Raw genomic sequence first — 19,724 nt, 5'->3', positions numbered from 1 at the left:
CACCTAGCTACTAAGCCTGACATCCAAAGATCTCAGCATAGTCATATAATCCCAGAATCGTACCAATGCTATATCCAACGGAACATTGTACGTGGAATAGGGCACGTAATTACATCACATACTTATTTCTTGCAGACCGTGGCGTACAACCATACCCTTCTAACAATATACTAGAACTCAAGCATAATATTCTTACCAAATCCGAAGCTATAAGTTTTGAAGATATAATGTTTGTTACCCAAAGCTTAAATCATCTTTTGTCGGTATTTGAGCTCATATTTGCAGGCATAGTTGAATCCCATCCAGTTACGTTGTTGATTTGGAGGATAATAGACTTACTGAGATCGATGTAAGATTAGAAGAAAAAGGAATTATAAATCATTCTGGCTATATACCATATCCAGCAATAGAAATTCCAGTTTTGGGATATGATATTTAATTGAATAAAAAAATAAATGAATAAAGATATCTTATAGTTATATATTTATCAATTGTCTTAGAAGTAATTACAAAAGAATCTTTATCTTTTATACAATAAAGCAAGTTCGAGGTGTTTTGGCCGCTGCATTCGGCGGGCTCCGTCGTTGTTTTACGCACCTTCAGCACGCACTAACGGCATCGTTCACATGCATCAGTGCAAACCTCCACCCCACCAAAATCATGGTACTCATCCATCAACCATTTTCCGTTTCCTATTCTCAGCATCAACATTCTAATTAAGAGGGAGCCAAAATGGCTGTGGGAAGATACAGTCATACGGTTGTATTGATTTTATTTAAATCGTGGCCTTCCTATTTCTCTCTTCAACATCTCATTCAAACCAATACACTTCGTGATACTTCATTCTCATTCAACCCTTTTCTAATTTATCCTCTTTCTCCTAGCACCGAAGCCAACGACTATAGCCAATACTTCTAGAAAACGCCGCCTTTGTGATATCGCTTCAGAGAATCTAAATCTTCAGAATTTCGTTACACGGCGTAACAAACTTCAGCAACAGACCAAAAAACCCAAGCTTACATTAAAGGACTATGAAATCAATATTCAAAAGCTGAATGGATCTGGTCCTCTTGCATCGAAAGATGCAGACGCGACGAAGGAGAACATCACTGGCATATGCTGCAAGTGGAAAAGGTAAAGAAACAATCGCCTACCTCGATTTTCGCTCTACGAAGCTAATATATAATATCAGATTCTGCGAATTCAGAGACGAACAATATTGGCGGGCAGCTTTTCGAAAATGCGATTAAGGGACTATTATGATGTTCCTCCGATATATCTGTGAGAATTAGAGGGTGTGCACATTCAACTCTACACATCAATATCTGCTTCAGTTCAAGCAGCTCTACAATCGAATCAATGGACAGTACATGGATACAAATGATACGAAAAAAGCTTTTAAGGTATGATAATATACTTTGTTGTTGCTTGTTCGATACAGATTCCTGATTATATCATTATAGTATCTTACTACTACCTTGACGGAAGAATTCAGCTTGAGACGAGAAAAAACAGTTAAGCTAGTGCTGGGAGCAGATGATCTTATCCTCCTTCTTATTTATCACTGGGCCCGGGACATATCCATATTTCCGATCGAAGACCAACATTTGGCATTTGTAATAATCATGCTTCTTTTGATCTATATTGGTTGTCGATCTACCGAGCTGGTTCATATAGCCAAGGGGAAGGTTGCTACCGATCGCGATCAAACATATGAAGATGATAATTGGGATAATGGATGCGAGAGCCTGAATGGATCGAAAGATAATGATCCTACATATGAGAATCCAGAGCCTTGGATCGATCCAAAGAACTCCGATTACAATAACAAGGATCACGAGGATATTCTTATACGAGAATACAAAGCACTTTGCTACGAAGATATCTATCTTTGAATCATTCGAAATCCTATCTCTAGCGAATACAATCTTCTCGGAATAGAGATTACTCTTGTTTACTACAAGGGAGCTGATAGAAAACCCAAATTGTATACTTTCCGTATGTTTTTGCCTTGTGTATTTTGGTCTTGTTAACGAATATAATGTTTGCAGAACTATTTTCCTTTTCCACAAAGAAGTTTTGCCAATACTTTGTTCTATTAGCTATATTTTAGCCATTACTATTAGGGATAACGCAATCAAAGTAGATGGATTTACTTATATGGAATCATTTTTTACAAACAATCTATAAGATCCTACAAAAGTGGTTCTAATACATTGGAAGCCAGAAAAGCTCAAGGTACCCATTTTCCAGCAGACAGTATAGATATTTGATGGTTTATCAATATCAAAATACAAAGCGCTTTGTTATTCAACCTTCGCTTATTACCTCGATCATTTTGGCTGGGCTGCCGGATTTGTACAGAAATTGACTAGCTATTGTTTCCGTCGAGGTACTGGGAATGCTGTAGATGGTAAGAGAATTGTGAAAATACTTTATATTTTTGCTGATGTTATGTAGGGGCTGCCACAACTGTTGTATGTGATCAGATGATAAAGTATAACCCCCAGACAGGAATCTTTTGTGGGTCTTATATCAATGAAAAGGTCTGGTTCATCGTTTAAGATACAATGTTAGATTAACCAACAAATATCGGATTCCTTTGTGCATTTACATATATAAGTCTCACTTGTGATCTGTGTGCTTTGGTCGATGTGCCTGAAGAAATTCTGAAAGCATTTCCCCCCGATCCAGAGATAATGGAGCTTACAAGAGAATGCGAAGAATACAAGAAGCAATTTGGGTACTACAGCCGAGCTCTACCTCAGATCCGCAAATAATGTAAACAACTCCATCGGCAGATTGATTCTTTACAGAAACAATATGATCGGGCAATCAAGATAGAGTTCCGACGAGATTACTTCGATTGCATCTATGATGAAGAATTGGAACGGCAACTAAAGAAGATCCTTATGAACAAATATGTTGAACCTATTGTTTGTCACCAATTTCTAGAACGAATTCGAGTTCAAGAAGTGCTATGTAATCTTGAGAGAAACATAAGTAAAGATGAGGTTGTGAAGCGTTGGATCTATGCTATTGATTTAATGGTAGCACTTTCCTGCTGACAAGGAAAAGCAATTAAGTATAGCAACCATTCGAATAGAGCATCTTCGGAGTTCTTTGAGAAGCAACTTTTGTACGAAAATCCTTTTCCTCTTCTTTGTAAGAGAACCTAATATATTATATGTGTTGGAGACGATCGAAGTACTTATGAGTATCGGACACAGACTTATGCTACTCCTTATAAAATGATGAATTATATGGATAGTCATTTAAAAGATATCCCAAAATTCCAAAAGCTATCCTGTACTCATCTTGTTTGTCGATCTGAAGGTCTTGTTCTCAAACACTTGTAGCACTTTAAGAATCACGTTAAGATTGTGCACAGAATCAGCCTTCGACCTTGACGGTATTGGACAAGGTGCTAAAGATCGATATAACAACTTGAGTATATCAGAAAGGATCAACAATCCATCGGAAAAATGATTTGACAAAATTTTACCAGGACTTTAGGTATGAACATGGATATCTGAGTATCTTTCTTGAGCTAAACATAGTTGTAGATCGCAACATTGCTCTAGATAAGACTCACAAAGTAAGGAAACCGGTACTTAAAGTAGCTAACTCGTTCAACTACATATCTGATAACACCTAAAAATATGACTGTACGAAATGTTCCCAAGGGAAGCCAGCGACAAGAGCCAAACAGAGTATACTAGGCAAAGGTTAGAGTCTTGTTTACAAGCAGTGTGGAATACTCTTGACGATTCGTTGTTCGAAAAATTGATCGAGAGCTTGGATCATTACTACGAAATGGTATACACTAACGGAAATACTTATCTTTGTAGCCGAAAACTTTTGAGGTTGCATTTTACCAGTTACCAGCTTGATCAATTGTATCGGGAGGTGTGTGAGGACATTTATGAGAAGGATTTGTATTGATATATATATAAATATTGATTTTATTGATTATAGTTCTTGTTATAATTAACAAAATCTTAATTAGTTTTGATGCGGAGTTTTCCGCCCCCAGGTACCTCACTTAACCTTAACCCAGTTGTATGATACCTGATCATAAGCGAGTTCTTTCTAATCACTCTTTATCTGCTTCTTGCTCTTGATATATACAGTACCAATCATCTTTCTTGACACTCAACAAAGATTCGTCCGTACTTTTTTTTAAATATACAACAAAACCTTCTCTTCATTTGGATTTACTGATTTAATATCAGGGCTCTTTATTGGCTGATAATATGTATTGTGATTGTTGTTATATGTCCAACGGAGATTAATATATAAAGAAATTCTCGCTGTATAGTCAACCAACCCACAAGTACTCTAATATGGTTGTTTAGGATCAAGCGTTCGACAAATTTCGATTTTTTTATCTATCAATAAGAGAACTATTAAAGAAACGGCTAGAATATACTCATATAGTAATCAATACCCCAGTAGTTGAGATATATCTCTTAAATGTCCTTAATGCTACTAACTACCCAGCAACCAAGAAGCTTCTTTCTAATTATGAATTAGATCTATCAAATTTAACTTATTTCGATGATCTAAGTAGTATTCAACGGTCTACTAGGCTTTGTATTGCCAATCGACAAGGGATCAAAGGAGTGCAGGTGTACTCAAGGACCTCTTTCACTTTCTCTCCAACGATTTGAATTCAAATCCACAATTACGATATATGTTAGTTGAATCAAGAAGCACCTTAATGATCATTCTATAAATTGGAATTTAATGGAAAGATTGAGAGATATTGAAACTGAAAAAGGCATAACTGTTTTTATCGTATCTTGTTTTGATCTGTAGGAAACTGTATAGGTTCAGACAAACTTCAGATACGATATAGTAAGCAATCACGACCAGATAATTTCTCCAGTTTGCTAAAAGACATGGTAGTTGTAATTTAGTTTCGATACTGATTGAAGATAAGCTTCCAGCAACTACAGAAGAGGTGATAAAGGTAGTAATGGGGAATTGGAAGAGTGGAAAAGAGGTAATGAAGTTATTGCTTGAGCAACGAGAGGCAGATATGGAGATTACAGAAAAGTGATAAAGATAATTAGAAGTAAGAAAGCATAGTTAGGATAAAGAGTGTCGTAGGTAACCTTACACCTTCTTCAAAATTGTCAGGGTTGAATATCAGAGCTGGATCGAAAGACAAGCTTATCGGAGATGGGTCAGCGGAAAACGGGGTTCATGTAGGGTTACGTAGGGGAAGAGTTAGGAAGAGATCTCATATTGGGGTATAAGAAGGAGATCCAGAACGAGTAATAGAAGGATAATGAGTAATCTGGATATGAAATCTGATCAGTGATTGAAACATGAAGTTGTTCCGACGACGTGACGATACCTTTACAATTCCCTGTTATTTCACACTTACAAATATATAATATCAAATCAACCCTTCAAGATTTTTCTTCAATTCTTTAGCATGATAAAATTGTGCTACTAGTATGTACTGTATGATTGAATCTAACGCCATGCTGGCCGGATCTGGATGGTCACTCGACAAACATCCTACAGCGAGACTTCCGTGCCGCCTATGGTGGAAGTCTGGACGTCAGTGGCCTTCTGTACAGCGACTTCTCCCCCGTTACATCGAGAGGCAGCCTCGTGATGTCGACCAAAAATTATGAAGGCGTTACCCGAACGCTATCGAGCCGTGTATCTTCCCTATGTCTAGTAGTGATCGATCCGACAAGAGCATTTTTACGAATGCCGTCCGCGGTTTGGGTGCAGACAAAATACGCGCCTTTTCTATTGAGCAGACTGTCGCCTCTTTCGATGGTCTGAAGAGAGCCCTGCCGCGAGTTCTCCTGGGTTCACGGGGGTGAGCCTCGGATGAGTCACGCCAATTTCAATTAGCTCAGAGCCCAGACCCCCTGCCAGACAAGCCACGAGCGAGATGCCATTTCAACTCTTTGCGGCGATGTATTTGGAAGTTATTTCAATCGCAGGATTGTTGAGCTTACGAGCTTGGACCTCGAGGTATGGTATGTGCTTCTTTCAGAATTACAGCAAACGCGGTACATCTTCGCTCAGCATATCTTTTTCCCAGCTCGGCTGTGAGTCAGAATGTTTCCCTGTTGGGTGGTGGATTTCTCACTTATAGAGTACGTACGCGCTTGTCAATTAGAAGAAGTGACCCTAGCCCACCGAAAAGTAAAAAAAAGTTTCTATGTGAGTTCTATGTCCCGACCTAACTCTAATCCTAACTCTAATTCTCATCCATCCAACCCAACTACCCTCTCTCATTCTCTACTTCGAAGGCTGGACAACCACATTGACAGCCCCTCCAGGACGATCGCCCACAAACTTGAATGCCTCATTCACCTTTCTCAACGGGAAAAACTCATGACGGAGGAAAGAAAAGTCGATGACGCCAGCATCAATGAGTGCAATGAGCTCGTCGATCTCGGCGCTGTTAAACCACAATGTCCCAAGGACCGCAACGTCTCGACTCATAACCTCAAGTACCCCTGAGTTATTTCCCCCTCCGCACCTCCTGCTGCTAACACTGCTCGACCACCCTTCTTCAAAGTGTTGACTAAAATGCTTGTCATATTTGCATCACCGCCGTTACCCAGACAATCGTAAAGGGCATCTGGCCCGAGGCCGCCCGTCTGTTTGTGAATCCAGTCGGTAATTTCACTAGCATCTTCTGATGAGATAGTACGGACACGGCCGTTAGGTGACAATCCTTCAAGCTCCTTTAGACGGTCCTTGTTGCGTCCAATACCCAGGACTTTTGTGCAGCCAAAGCCCAGAGCGATGGCAACTGCAGCATATCCGAGTGTTCCCGTGACGCCATTGATAGCAATACTTTCCCCGGGCCAATGTTTGCTTTCTTTAGGCCCCCGAAGGAAGTACCAATGTATCCAAAGCGCGACGCCGTGGCGAAATCGATGCTGGCGGGAAGCAAGGCAAGATTGTATCTGGCGAGATCACATATTCAGACAGGGCGCCGAGGGGGAAGTGGGTGAGCATCTGCTCTCCACCTGGAGACTGAGCGAAGTATGCCCGGAGGCAGCAGTTGATGCAAAGGTCCTTTCTTCCTATACACACGATGAGCTTAGCCGATGTGCTTTTCTGACAATCAACAACAAATCAAGGGAACCGGCACCGGGATCACAAACCTTGTCGGCAATAGTGACATGTACCACAGGTTAGCAATGGATCCACATAGACGCGATCTCCAGGTTTGAGGCCGAGGACGTGGTCGCCAACCGCTTCTACAACGCCTGAGGCGTCCAGCCCAAAGACACACGGCAGCTGGGGAAGAGCGAAGCCTTCCCCGCCTCCAGTTTTGACAAGATTGTAAGAGTTTGGCACGAGGCAACACGCCTCGACCTTGACAAGTACGTCTTTCAATCCGGGCACTGGCTTGTCTGCTTTGCCGGCCTCCAAGGGCTTGCCGAATTCAACGATTCGTGCGACGTTGATTTGCGGCATCATTTTGCGGAATTTTCGGGATAGAGAGTCCGATCGAAGAATTGAAGTCTGGAAAGTTCTGCCGGATAATTGTGTGTCTGAATAGCTTGCGATGGCCGATCATCTCCTCTGCCAGAAACGACCTCTTCTTATACTTGTAGAGACTACTCGAGATATAGAAGTGTTACGTAGTAACAGTCAACCTGTCCATATGAGCTCAGACCCCGTGGAAAAGCAAACCGATTCACATACAAAATTGTATGGTAATCGGTTCGTAGAGTCTCCCCACCTTCAGCAAGCATAGACATATAGTCCGATCCAAGTCACGTGATGGACCCTGCATATTCAAGGATACAAATCGTAGGTCCATACGAATCGAAGGTCCACAAACTCTCAGGATCCAAGAGATCCAATGGAGGACGAAGGTCTATATAATCAGGATGGTTTCCGTTGTGTAGAGCTTCGTGCTCAAGATCAATCATTTAGTATACTCTACTATTAGTTACGAATTGCATTATTGTCGTTATTTTAAGTCCCTGCTTGACGCCTAGTTATAAACCACCTCGAGAGCCTAGAGCACTTCCACGTGATCTAGACGGCAAACCTCGTAACAAGGGCCAATTTTCAAAAATCATGATGCGTACATTTCTCTAGTTTCTCCAACTTGTAGCGGATTGAGCGAGGTTTATCCATATTAAACCTTAGAGATAACTTAAAGATATTATTAAATTACTTATTGGTTTTATAGTTCAGTAAGTATATAGAATATATTATTAGTTGGATGATACTTATTCTATAATAGGTAAGGTATTTACGAAGTAATAAGTATTATAATATATGGGTTCATTCCCGAGATAGCGTCGTTGATACTTCACCCTTTTGTTGAACCCTGGTCGTGCATATCGCGGCATTTAATGCCCTTCCCCGGAGTCCGGCAAGAGCTCAAAATCCACGCCGTCAAGCGCCGTCGAACTTGACATCACTGACGGATCGGGCGTGACAGGCACAGAGCAGAGACTGGTCCATTTTGAGTTGACGGCGCCTCGGCTCCTTTGTAGTTGTCCGATTTTGACGCCTTTAGTCGCTCACAGGGAAACACCCACTTCACGCAAGCTTGGCTGGCTACTCTTTCTGTTCTTCCAACACTTGCACGACTGACAAAGCTTAGAGCCACTCAGACAGGCCAATCCAGCCTCCCAGAACACATCGAAACATCTATTGGGAGGGCTAGCTAAGGTAGCTAGGTAAGTGACACTCTCCGTCACCCGTCATATGACGCCCAAACTCTTTGCTAACCCTGTCAACCTTGCCAGATCCACACATTGTTTTCGCCATGCTGCATGCAACTTCGAGATCTCTTTCCACGGACGGTCCCAGGTCCCAATTCACGTACCGAGATCTCCGCCGCCTTGGCAACTACTCACCACAGTCGCCCTTACGCGTGATCGCACTCGTCGATTATGATGCTTTCTACGCACAGTGCGAAATGGTGCGGTTGAAATTGGACGCCTCACAGCCGCTGGCAGTTCAACAATGGAATGCAATAATCGCACTCAATTATGCTGCCCGCGGCTTCGGCTTTTCTCGCGGTGCTTCTGTGGAAGAGGTGAGGCGGCTTTGTCCCAACATCATCATGCAGCACGTTGCCACTTGGAGAGAAGGCGAGACGTCTTGGGCATATAGGTCTGATGCAGCCGATCCAGCCATGATGAAGAAAGACAAGGCTGCCCTTGATCCATACCGGATCGAATCGCGGAAAAGTATCAACATTATAACGAAACACCTACCACCCGCGCCACTTCAACGCATAGAGAAGGCGAGCGTGGATGAAGTTTTTATCGACCTATCTGCACACGTACATTCAGTCCTTGTTTCAAGATACCCTCAACTTGCCGTCGACGATAATGTACATGGCTCACTTCCTCTTCCACCACGGGACATCGTTCTTCACTGGGAGACGGACAACCTGGTTGACCTCCCAACGAGCACCGACGATACCCATCGTATTGATTGGGACGAAATCGCGCTGAACATTGGTGCTCAAATTGTACGAAACCTACGCAAGGAGATCTTCGAGTCTCTACATTACACCTGCTCCGCAGGTATTGCACAGAACAAAGCATTGGCCAAGCTTGGGGCCGGATTTAAAAAGCCAGACCAGCAGACGGTGATCCGAGCCCGTGCCGTGCCATTCTTCCTCTCTACCTGCAAGATGACCTCGATCCGTGGGCTGGCAGGTGTATTGGGTGTAAAGGCGAAAGAGGCCTTCGGCTCCAACAGCATCCCTGACCTGCTTGCAATCCCACAAAAGGAAATAGTCGCTGCGCTCGGTAGGCAGGATGGTCACTGGTTCTTTCGTTCCATTCGCGGAGAAGATCGAAGTGAAGTGATTCCTCGAACCGACCCTCAGTCAATGCTAACGCAGAAGACTTTCGTACCGCCTCTTACAGACATTGGCCAGGCGTCTTCTTGGATGAGAATCTTCGCAGCGGACCTCGTAGGGCGGTTGAACGACCTCAAAGTCGAATCAGGGTACTTTCGCCGCCCATCCACGCTTGCTGTCCATCACCATATCCGAGGGCGCTTTGGGCCAACAACATCAAAACAATGTATTATACCGTCTCAAATGGGGATTAACGAGGAGACAATCTTCAACTTCGCGATGAAGTATCTGAAAATTATAGCAGATGAGGCGGCTCCTGCATGGCCGTGTTTGAGTATTGGGTTAAGTTTACATGGATTGGTGAAGGAGGAGCAGAGGAATCAACTTATCACCAGTTTCATGCTAGCTACTCCAGGAAGACAGGACAGTGCTGAGCAGACTCACAAGCCTCCGGTACGCGACCAAGAACCAGCAATGTGCACAAAGGCACTAGCACCACGCAGTGTCGAGACGACCGTTAATGCAACTGCTGACGGTTACTCGTGTCCAACCTGTGGGAACATGATTGCACCTACTGACGTCCTCGAGCATTTGGATTGGCACGTGGCATGCGCATTGCAAGAGCGTTTTTAAAGGCAGAATCCATGTATATTCAGCAGACACAGTTCCTGAGTAGTCGAAATCCCATTTTTTCTGCTGTTGAGGCGTAGCATACCCTGGAAGAGGTCATGATTTTTGCGAAGTCAACTGTCTTCATTTATGCATTGCCTTGATTTTATGTGATCTTGTATTTGCACAAGAAATCATGGAGGTCCTTGATGTTGTCCGTAGGCAAAATGTGTGTGTAGCGACAATCTGGTACTTTCAGTTGTCCTTGCTGAACTAATGTTCTGACAAGCCAACACAACTCATCGGAGTGCTCGACGAAGCCCTAACCTATCATGGTCTGTGTTTTGCTTCCTTCGGTCACTGTATGCCAAAGATCTTCCCACCTATCTGCTGCGCGAAGAATGGCAGCCCCTGTTGCTTCCAAGACCAAGGAACACCGTAAGGTCATCATCAAAGACTGTAGTGCTGTTTATGGTCAATACCTCCTAGGTTCTGTAAATGCTGACGATGACCGCTTACCGCAGATTGTAACCATCAAATGCATCGCCGTGACGTGCTTGCGAGATGAATCGGTCTAAGTATCCTGGAGTAGGTCTTTGATCAATTGCGACGGTGTCTTCCAACGTAACTCAGGAGAATCAAACATTGTCAAGTACTCATACTCAGCTGCTGTCTCCGCTTCAAAAATATCATTGCGACAAGGAAAGTCTATACTCAATTCCCCCAATGTCAAGAGAGGACAGCTGTTAAACATAATAGCAAAGCAGCTGTCCATGACAAATGACCAAATCGCGAGTCTTGTCTTGGTGTCAGTTTGGTTAATCTGCACTTTCATACTGGTACTGGAGCCCATACCGTGTGCGAATCTCCTAGGAATGGAACGACTGCCACTTGGATTGACCGGTAATCGAGTCGTCTAAGCGGTCTATACCAGAGACTTGGAATAGCCCATAGCTTCTCAATACAGCGGCATACCATGGATGCCTTTTGATTCTAAGGCGTCTCCTTGTTTCCACATTGTTCGTTCCGTTCTGGACGACTTCAATTATGGACGCCGCTTGAAGCACGCCAATAGTCTCTTCAGGCGACACACAAGCGCTGTTGCTGTGGTGCAGTTGTTGCATTGTGGGGATGGCTGAAAATGTACTCCTCCGCAATATCAAACACCCTGCGCGCTGATAGAGTAGAGTCCGAAGGAGCAGAACACAGGGATCCAAAAAGAAAGATCGCCAGCAGAAGAAGTAGGCAGGCCGTCTCACAGTCAAAGCTGGGGCGGTGGACAATGGGGTAGAACTGGTGTAGCTGAAGAAAATACACCTGTACGAACGTCTCAAAATTAGTTGTTGTGAAGATTTCTGCAAGACTCTCTTCAAAATCATCATGGTAGTCCGGATTTTCCGCGAGCAGTATTCTCTGGGTGGAAGCCAGCTGTTGACACATGTGCGCTAGCCGAATTTCTATAACTGAACTTGCTTGACCTTGGGTAGAAGATTTTCTGTTTCGATATGTATCATCGTGGAATTCTTGATTCAAGTAGTGGACGAAATCGGGCGTCCAATCCTCTTGGTCCCAGAATAGAGCGTCGTAGGCCCCAAAACAATTCCTGGACCTTTACGTTGTATACATCGAACTGAATTTTGCCCTGGGCGCCTATGAAGTCGTTCGGACACTTTCGAATTCTCCTGTCAAGACCAGCACACATTCGCATTCGGCATACCTCCCCATGCCAGCGGACCCTGACTTTGACCAGCCAACCTCTGGACACATCCACCATGCCACCAAAGCCCAGCTTCCAAGTCGAAAAAGGCGGCGGATCGTAACTCCAGGATCGATCGAAAACACAGAGTTCGACGAGCCTGTCTCTAGTTCTTACGACTGTCCGTCAGACAGTAGCGACTTCGATGACAAGCGACTGTCTAAACCTCCCAAGAGATCCAAGCAGGCGGGAGCGTCTAGGTCTGCGATCATCACCCAGCAAGCACGGGTTGTCTTGACGAACGAGGATTCTAAGAAGCTCTCTGCAACTGCACCTCCCACTAGCAAAAACCCCAAAAAATCAAAATACGACTACTCAAGTAATGCGTTGTCTCCTTTCCCGAATTGGCCAGCTCCAAACCCCGAGACGGTTGAAACGGTGTTTCGCCTGCTGGAGGATAAGCACGGCAAGATCGAGATCTCACAATCCAAGCCTTCTTTAGGTCTTCGTATCGAAGGCTGCAACCAGGACGAGCCGGCATTGATTGATGCAGTCATCAGAGCGCGGCTCAGCGCTGGTACCAACGACATGAATGCATCTCGCGCTTTTATAGGCATTCTCACAACGTTTGGGAGACGTAAGCCTGGAACTGGCCCCGGCATTGTCGACTGGGAGGCCGTTCGACTTGCTCCCTTGGAAAAACTCTATGAAGCCATCAAGACTGAAGGAATGGGGAACGTCAAGAGTCGTAGCTGCAAGGCTATCCTTGACATGGTTCATGAAGAGAATGTCATCCGGCGCCAAAGGGGGAAAGTTGCCACCAACTCAAGAGGCATAGATCTGCTCTCTTTGGAGCACATGCGAAGCCTTTCGAAAGATGAAGCATTCGATAAATTCATTACGTTTCCAGGGGTGGGACCGAAGACTGCAGCCTGCATTATTTCAATCTGCATGCAGCACAATGCCTTCGCCGTGGATACACACGTGTACCAAATTTGTACGTGGCTAGGTTGGGTACCCCCTGGGACCAGTAGGGATGGTATGTTCGCACATCTCGAGACCAAAATTCCTGATCACCTGAAATTTGACCTTCACTACTTGATGATTCGACATGGACGGTTCTGCGGGAGGTGCCAGGCAAATACTTCATCTACAGGGAAGAAATGGAAAGACACTGACTGCCCTTTGGAAGGCTTGGTGAAGCGGACAGAAGGCAGGAGGCAGAAGTAGAAGTAGATATTGTTTATGTGTGCTTTGAGAAGATTACATGCCACTAGTTATTCCATCTCCCATGTGTAATAGAGACCTCCGTAGCTTATCCATGCTTACCAACTAAATCATTGAATGGCCACTCTTTCTTAAAAAATTTTCCTCATGCCTTTCCACCTTCCGGTGTTCCTTGTCATGCATCACAAAGCTTGATTTCGGTCTCACGGATGGCTGATGCCTATCTCTACTTGGCATATGTTTGTTGTACCACCTTCGCCGCTGCGTAATCGAAAACCTCACATCACATCTTCGTATGCTTTAACAGCATCGTTTGCATAGTAAAGTGCTATATAACAATTGTCAAAGAGCGAACATCGCAACGGAATTATCTCTGTCCCTCTTACTATTTTTATAAGGTAACATTTTCATATTTCGTGGATAATTTGCCTAAAGCTTGTAACTTCCTGGGAAAATGTGTCGTTGGCGTCAACACATGGTCTCATGCGGTGATCCTGCGCTAGACATAAAGATGATACAAGGTTATGATAAGAAACGTTAGACAAAAGTACCAAATACTATGCAACAATAGAAGACACTAGGTAAGACACAAGATACTTTCGCCGAAATTAACACTGTGGTAGCATCTCTCATTCTTTCCAACCTTGTCCATGATCCTCAACAAAGCAAAACGCAGAAACATGAAACAAAAAAGGATCTAGGATCTCGATTTTGGACTCCTCCCACTCCCTCACTTGGCAATTCCTTGTTGAGCTCTCGACTCTGCTGTTATCCTTGCCCATCCTGTCTAGCTCTTGCTTGACACTAGTAACTTCAAGTTGTAGCGATTCATATAACCTGGAAAGAACGTTATAGCGGCCCTCGAGTTCTCTCAGTCGTTGCTCCAGCTCCCTCATATACTTTTCCTTTCTGTCCCTGAAAGCTCGTTGTGATGCGCGGTTCTGAGCTCGGCGACGCTATAACCAGTCAGTGGGTGCTACTAGTATAGAGAGCACAGATATATACCGAGTGCTCGTGGGTTCTCTATAAGGTTGTGGCGATTGATCAAACTTTAAAAGCCGTGAAAGTTCGAGGGGAGTCGGAAGTCTTATATCATTGCACGAGGGAGGTGATATCCGGTGCTTGGATATATTCTCGCTGTCTGGAATATAGTCGGACCGAGATAACTCCACAGAATTCACTTTATATTGTAGATAATTAATATATAATTCTAGACTATATATACTATAATCTCTGTACAACGGTTCGCCCCTACTGATTACGGGTGGCTACCTTTTGAGCCTAAGGTCCTCATGCTCCCATATCTGATAGTCATAACAGATAACTATATTAAAAAGCTTGAACTATATTCTAAATTTATATAAGAAAGAAATCTACTAGTATATAGTTTCGATATCCATTATAATTAGACTTCCTTTATAAAACTAAACCTTGATCGGATAAATCCAAGGAACTTTACCTTTGAAAACTTCTTCGCTATATACAAAGTCCAAGATCTGCCCTTTAGCTATATGCGGGGCAGCGAAATGATTCATCATCATATCGTCAAAACCCGGTATCAGAGGAATTATATGTCGATCCAGCAGTCCATACCAGAAGTTAGGCCAAGCAGACATCCGGGTCACCGTTGCGGAAAGGTTGTAATCGGCCTTCACATATTCCGTGCGGGTAGACTGATAGCGTTGAAATGCAATGCTTAGCTCCTCTTTGGAAGGCTGGTTACTGGCTCCGACAGATTCTATACATCGATGCAACTCGTTGACCAGAACAACAGCGTCCTGAATGCCGTTATTGAGTCCCTGCCCATGATTTGGGGTGAACTTGTGTGCCGCGTCACCTACAAGAACAATGCGGCCCCAGCTCCAGTGTTCGATAATCCCTTCCTCCAGATTCGCCATGCCTGCATGGTACTTTTTGGCAAAGACGTCCTTAACCTTGAGGTGATCGTTGATAGGCATTTCGGCATGCTCGGCAGCGAATGCTTCGACATCTTCCTGACTATACCATGCCCTCTTCTTCGTAGGCATCTCCAGATGTTCGTAGACAAAGATCCAGGCACGGTCCTTACTGGTTAAGTACTGAACCGAAGCATTGCTCCCGTCACTTGTGCTCCCTAAGCCAATCTCCGAATCTTCTGGCTTGGGAAATGTGCACCACATTGTGCGATACTCGGTTGTGAAGGGCTCCTCATCGTTAACAGTGTCTTCTGGCGAAGTTTTGAGAGTTAGACTTCGCATAAGTTGACGCGTCTGGCTATGGACCCCATCAGCCCCAATGACAATAGACCCTTCGTAAGTTGATCCATCTGCACAGTGTATTCGTACTCCGACCTCATCACTTTCGATACTGGTAACCTTTTTGTTCGTCAACACTCGTGACTTGTCTTCTGGTCTCAAGCCGTCATATAGCGCTTGGAGAAGCTCGGCACGATGAAAGATATGCGGAGTCGACCCATGACTGTTACAAGGTTATTCGTTTGTTATAAAACGTTGAAAGAAAGAACTTACTTCTGTTTCATGACTTCAAATGGCCAGGCTTCCTTGAATTTCTTCCCATCCATCGTGTAGCTTGTAGCATGCACCAGCTCCGTGCTGATAGCGGTTAATTGGTCCAGAAGCTCTAGTTGCGACATAACGCGAAGACTTTGAGGCGCCAAAACTAGGCTTGCACCTACATCCTGGACAACCACCTGTCGTCGCTCAAGCACCACGAAGTCGATCCCAGCTTTGGAAAGAGCATGCGCTGTTGTAAGGCCGACGGGACCAGCGCCTACGATTATGACTCTGAAGTTGGGCATTGTGGGTGGACGTCGGATATACTGCAGTAGTAGAACAGTTCGTCTGGACTGGTTGGAAAATTCCTAATAGCGTTTGACAGAAACTCTGATCTCAGGCAAATAACTCTTCTTGCTTTTTAGATGAAGATATTATCAGGAGATTTTCCCGCTTCTTATAGTAAGATATACACTCAACACTTCGTGATCTCTCGGTAACCGCAGTTTTCATGAATTCCGATCTGTCTCTACAAACGCCCCATAGGGTCCAGAATAAATCTTCTATACGGTATATATCAACAGAGGCCCGAACTTGGAACACTTAATTTATTATTTCTAACTAGCGGGAGCGCCTTGAGCCAATAATCCGCATATAACTATAACTTCTCTAGTTCTACAACTAACGTGGTTTAACACCGAGTGCACCATATCACCGAGTGCACCACTTTTACCTCAATTTGCACTTTCCAACTTCAACACGCGATTTATCAATCATTTATTATGCAATCAAATAGAAAAGAAGCTCAAATACTCTTAGCTATCGAAGCTATTCAAAAAGACAAAAAACTAAGCATTTGAAAGGCTGCCAAGCTATATAATGTAATGTATACAACATTTCTCCGTAGAATGAATAATTTAATCCTTTATATAGAAATTCCAGCAAATAATTATAAAATAATCGATTTAGAAAAAAAGGTACTTATTCAGTATATAATTGATATGAATGAGAAAAGATTTGTATTTAAATCAAGTAGTTGTCACGAACCACGTCTAGTATTATCCTAGGATGAGAATCGTCAGTATCGTTACATGAAGCTCTTTCTCAATCAATTTTAATCTGCACCCCCTGGTGGCCCCCTCCTAGGCTCAGGTAAGTATTTCTACTACCTGAATGTCCGGTATTTTGGAATGTCCGATTGATTTTGCTACCTCCGTATATCGAAATGGGTGTACGGTCGTAATTTGTAATCTGAAAGACCGACCCGACTACCTACTGTGTAGGGTAGTAAATGAATCTAGGTAAGCGTAGGAAGGGGGCCGATAATTATGTCAATCTGGAGTTAATTCCTTCTTTTGTACGCGATTTGAATGAATTGGGGTGAGTGGGTAACGTGAAGGGGCCATTTTAGGTGCTGGAAGTGGTGGTGTTAGTAGGGGAAGAATTGGAAACCGCGATTTTTTGATGTTCCGTTTCAAACTTTTGAGGTAGTACTGTATATCTTTGTGCTTAGGGTTTCGGAAGCTGGTTTTCCGGGAGTCCGAATAATAGTAGACTGCAGGAAGCAATTTTTCTCTTTTTATGGTTTACTCGATATTTAGTGGAGTAATCTAAATTCAAAATTTGCCTAGCTAGGCAGAAGTGGGGAGCAAAATGAGGCTCAAGACCTGATCTCTAGTGGTTTGACTAGCGACGCAGATCACGTCACATACGTTGCAAGGAATCTCAACAATCTTTCACAATACTCGAATGGGAAACTAGAACAAAACCTACTGTAGGTGAATGTTATTGTCGTATTGCCTCATCGCAGATTTCATCGTCTCAGAGACTCCCGGCTTTGCAAACACTGGACGGGGGGAAGTTCTTAGATTGCCAATTAGCATTTTGAATTGCATGAATCATGCTGTTGGCGACTTCCGTCTAGTTCTGCGGTCATTTCCTCTCGAGTTGCACCGATGTATGTTTAGTTGCCCCCTTTTTAGAGTGCACGGTCTTCCGCCGACTCCGGTCGGCTGTATCTCCATGAACTCTCCTAGCGAAGGATGGAATTTTCTCGTCAATTGAATGCTATATAAGAGAACGGCGAGGTAGACAACAAATCCATCTCTGAGTAGCCCGACTTGAATTCGTTACCATCTTACTTCATCCAACATAAGTCACTAGCCATGTCTATCACGTCGTTCTTGCTGCTTATGCTCCCTGCGGCAAGCAATGCTCTGTACAATTTCACTCCAGAGAATGCGTCAACCATTTATGATGTACGTACCTGTCGATTGTTTATCCTCGCAGTTCTGTCCTGTGTGGAGAACAGGCTGAGAGTCCACTGGCCGCCATGCCAAGAACTGACAATTATTATCAGGCGGAACTACCAAACCAATATTCCTTGCCTGAATCTCAGCTTGTCACACCTCCCGTTAACTCATTCTGGTCCACTCACTTCTTGACCTCGGCCAACTCGACCGAGTATGTTCTCTTGTCGCATGCCTTCGTACTTCCCTCCGGCACTGTTACAGTCAGGACCTCTCTCTTGGACGCCAGTAACCCAGAAAACTACTGGCAGAGCACAAAAAACCTCCCTCTTCAGAACAATTCAACGACCAAGAACGGAAAGCTCAGGATTGAAGCACCTGGCTTTGAGTTTTCGAGCAACTCTAATGATAGTATTTCCACTATGGTCTGGAGTGGTTCGACTGATCACTATGAGTATAACCTTACCGTGAAGGCAACATCTCGGGTCCTTCTGAATGCTGGAACGGGTTACTTCTCATGGGGAAACGGCAATACTTCGCAGTGGTCTCTTCCGAGCTGCCAGACTTCAGGCATGTTGACTCTAGACGACCAGATCCTCCAGGTCGACGAGGAACGCTCGATGACCTGGTATGACCGTCAGTTCGGATTCGGCGGAGTTGACAGCGAATTTACCTGGTTTGGGGTTCATTTCCCAGGTTCAGAAGTCAAGGCCAGCATTTGGCTCTCCGACAATAAGGACCCAGCACAGCATTTACGATTTGCAACTGTTCGCACCGACTACGGTTTGGAAATAGTCCGATTCAACGTAACAATCGAGCCGGAGAATGCGTGGACCTCTCCGAACTCTAATTACACCTACCAAACAAGATGGTTCCTTGACTTCGACAACGGAGACTTCCTTGACATCAAGAGCGTCCGTAACGACCAAGAGATTTACGCAAAGAACTCGATTTTCTCATCATCACCCTTTACAACTGTAAAGGGACGGTTCTTTGGTCAGAAGACTGGCTTCGCTCTTGTGGACATCTCGCCTCCGACAAGCTTACAAGGGGGCAATGCCGTATTCTAAACAGCAAAATGATGGGAACTGTCCGAGGCCCTTGGGTAAAAACGAAGCCGATTGTGGACAAGCAAAAGCGTTTTGAGCCCTTTCACAAGTCAATCGCTGAAGAAATGGGGGAGAAGGGTTTGGTAATTCTACAGTCCCCCAAAAAAGTACTTGATTGATTGATTGATTAAATTAACGTCTACACTGAGTCTATGACTATCTAAGACGGCTAGGAGCTTTGTAGGCTTCTAACAATAGTAAATGGAGGGTGGCTGGCCTTATTCGACCGTAGCTAATACAGGTTGGGGAGATTGAAAGCCTCAATCTTCTAATGTTTGAATGGGGGAAGTGAAAACTAATACTAGGGAACCAAGCCCGCCTTACAGATACTCTCGTATTCAAGTAAGAGGAATAACAAATGAAATGTAATGAAATTTGACATTGGGGTGATTGCCCAAATTGACCAAATTGACCAAATTGACCAAATTGACCAAGTTGACCAAATTGACCAAATTGACCAAAATGACCAAATTGACCAAATTGACCAAATTGGCCATAATTGATCAATTCAAT

At 43.9% G+C, this 19,724-nt stretch overlaps 8 protein-coding genes across 8 annotated transcripts; 5 read left to right on the top strand and 3 right to left on the bottom strand.

The window, feature by feature from the left end:
• Positions 1-1,370: 1,370 nt before the first annotated feature.
• SS1G_11545 (hypothetical protein) lies at positions 1,371-1,895 on the top strand (the record flags this gene model as incomplete). Its single annotated transcript, XM_001587502.1, has 2 exons — positions 1,371-1,403; positions 1,464-1,895. The coding sequence occupies 2 exons, from the start codon at positions 1,371-1,373 to the stop codon at positions 1,893-1,895; spliced, it is 465 nt and encodes a 154-aa protein (XP_001587552.1).
• A 3,340-nt stretch (positions 1,896-5,235) lies between these two features.
• Positions 5,236-7,470, bottom strand: SS1G_11544 (hypothetical protein; the record flags this gene model as incomplete). Its single annotated transcript, XM_001587501.1, has 5 exons — positions 5,236-5,305; positions 5,493-5,555; positions 5,988-6,078; positions 6,518-6,676; positions 7,176-7,470. 5 exons carry the CDS (start codon positions 7,468-7,470, stop codon positions 5,236-5,238), a joined length of 678 nt encoding a protein of 225 aa, XP_001587551.1.
• A 1,309-nt stretch (positions 7,471-8,779) lies between these two features.
• On the top strand, positions 8,780-10,462 carry SS1G_11543 (hypothetical protein; the record flags this gene model as incomplete). The annotated part of the gene is made up of 3 exons (XM_001587500.1): positions 8,780-9,776; positions 9,875-9,943; positions 10,131-10,462. The coding sequence occupies 3 exons, from the start codon at positions 8,780-8,782 to the stop codon at positions 10,460-10,462; spliced, it is 1,398 nt and encodes a 465-aa protein (XP_001587550.1).
• Positions 10,463-10,770: 308 nt separating this feature from the next.
• On the top strand, positions 10,771-11,016 carry SS1G_11542 (predicted protein; the record flags this gene model as incomplete). Its single annotated transcript, XM_001587499.1, has 1 exon — positions 10,771-11,016. The coding sequence occupies one exon, from the start codon at positions 10,771-10,773 to the stop codon at positions 11,014-11,016; it is 246 nt and encodes an 81-aa protein (XP_001587549.1).
• A 1,145-nt stretch (positions 11,017-12,161) lies between these two features.
• SS1G_11541 (hypothetical protein) lies at positions 12,162-13,411 on the top strand (the record flags this gene model as incomplete). The annotated part of the gene is made up of 2 exons (XM_001587498.1): positions 12,162-13,131; positions 13,338-13,411. The coding sequence occupies 2 exons, from the start codon at positions 12,162-12,164 to the stop codon at positions 13,409-13,411; spliced, it is 1,044 nt and encodes a 347-aa protein (XP_001587548.1).
• Positions 13,412-13,990: 579 nt separating this feature from the next.
• On the bottom strand, positions 13,991-16,158 carry SS1G_11540 (hypothetical protein; the record flags this gene model as incomplete). Its single annotated transcript, XM_001587497.1, has 4 exons — positions 13,991-14,317; positions 14,520-14,541; positions 14,955-15,614; positions 15,869-16,158. The coding sequence occupies 4 exons, from the start codon at positions 16,156-16,158 to the stop codon at positions 13,991-13,993; spliced, it is 1,299 nt and encodes a 432-aa protein (XP_001587547.1).
• Positions 16,159-17,026: 868 nt separating this feature from the next.
• On the top strand, positions 17,027-19,172 carry SS1G_11539 (hypothetical protein; the record flags this gene model as incomplete). Its single annotated transcript, XM_001587496.1, has 4 exons — positions 17,027-17,154; positions 17,532-17,627; positions 18,017-18,071; positions 18,213-19,172. The coding sequence occupies 4 exons, from the start codon at positions 17,027-17,029 to the stop codon at positions 19,170-19,172; spliced, it is 1,239 nt and encodes a 412-aa protein (XP_001587546.1).
• A 377-nt stretch (positions 19,173-19,549) lies between these two features.
• SS1G_11538 (predicted protein) lies at positions 19,550-19,708 on the bottom strand (the record flags this gene model as incomplete). Its single annotated transcript, XM_001587495.1, has 1 exon — positions 19,550-19,708. One exon carries the CDS (start codon positions 19,706-19,708, stop codon positions 19,550-19,552), a length of 159 nt encoding a protein of 52 aa, XP_001587545.1.
• Between the last annotated feature and the right edge of the window lie 16 nt (positions 19,709-19,724).

This window comes from Sclerotinia sclerotiorum, genomic scaffold (assembly GCF_000146945.2).
Source record: "Sclerotinia sclerotiorum 1980 UF-70 scaffold_18 genomic scaffold, whole genome shotgun sequence".
In the NCBI taxonomy this organism is placed as follows: Eukaryota; Fungi; Ascomycota; class Leotiomycetes; order Helotiales; family Sclerotiniaceae; genus Sclerotinia; species Sclerotinia sclerotiorum.
This window is presented reverse-complemented; position numbering and strand designations above follow the sequence as displayed.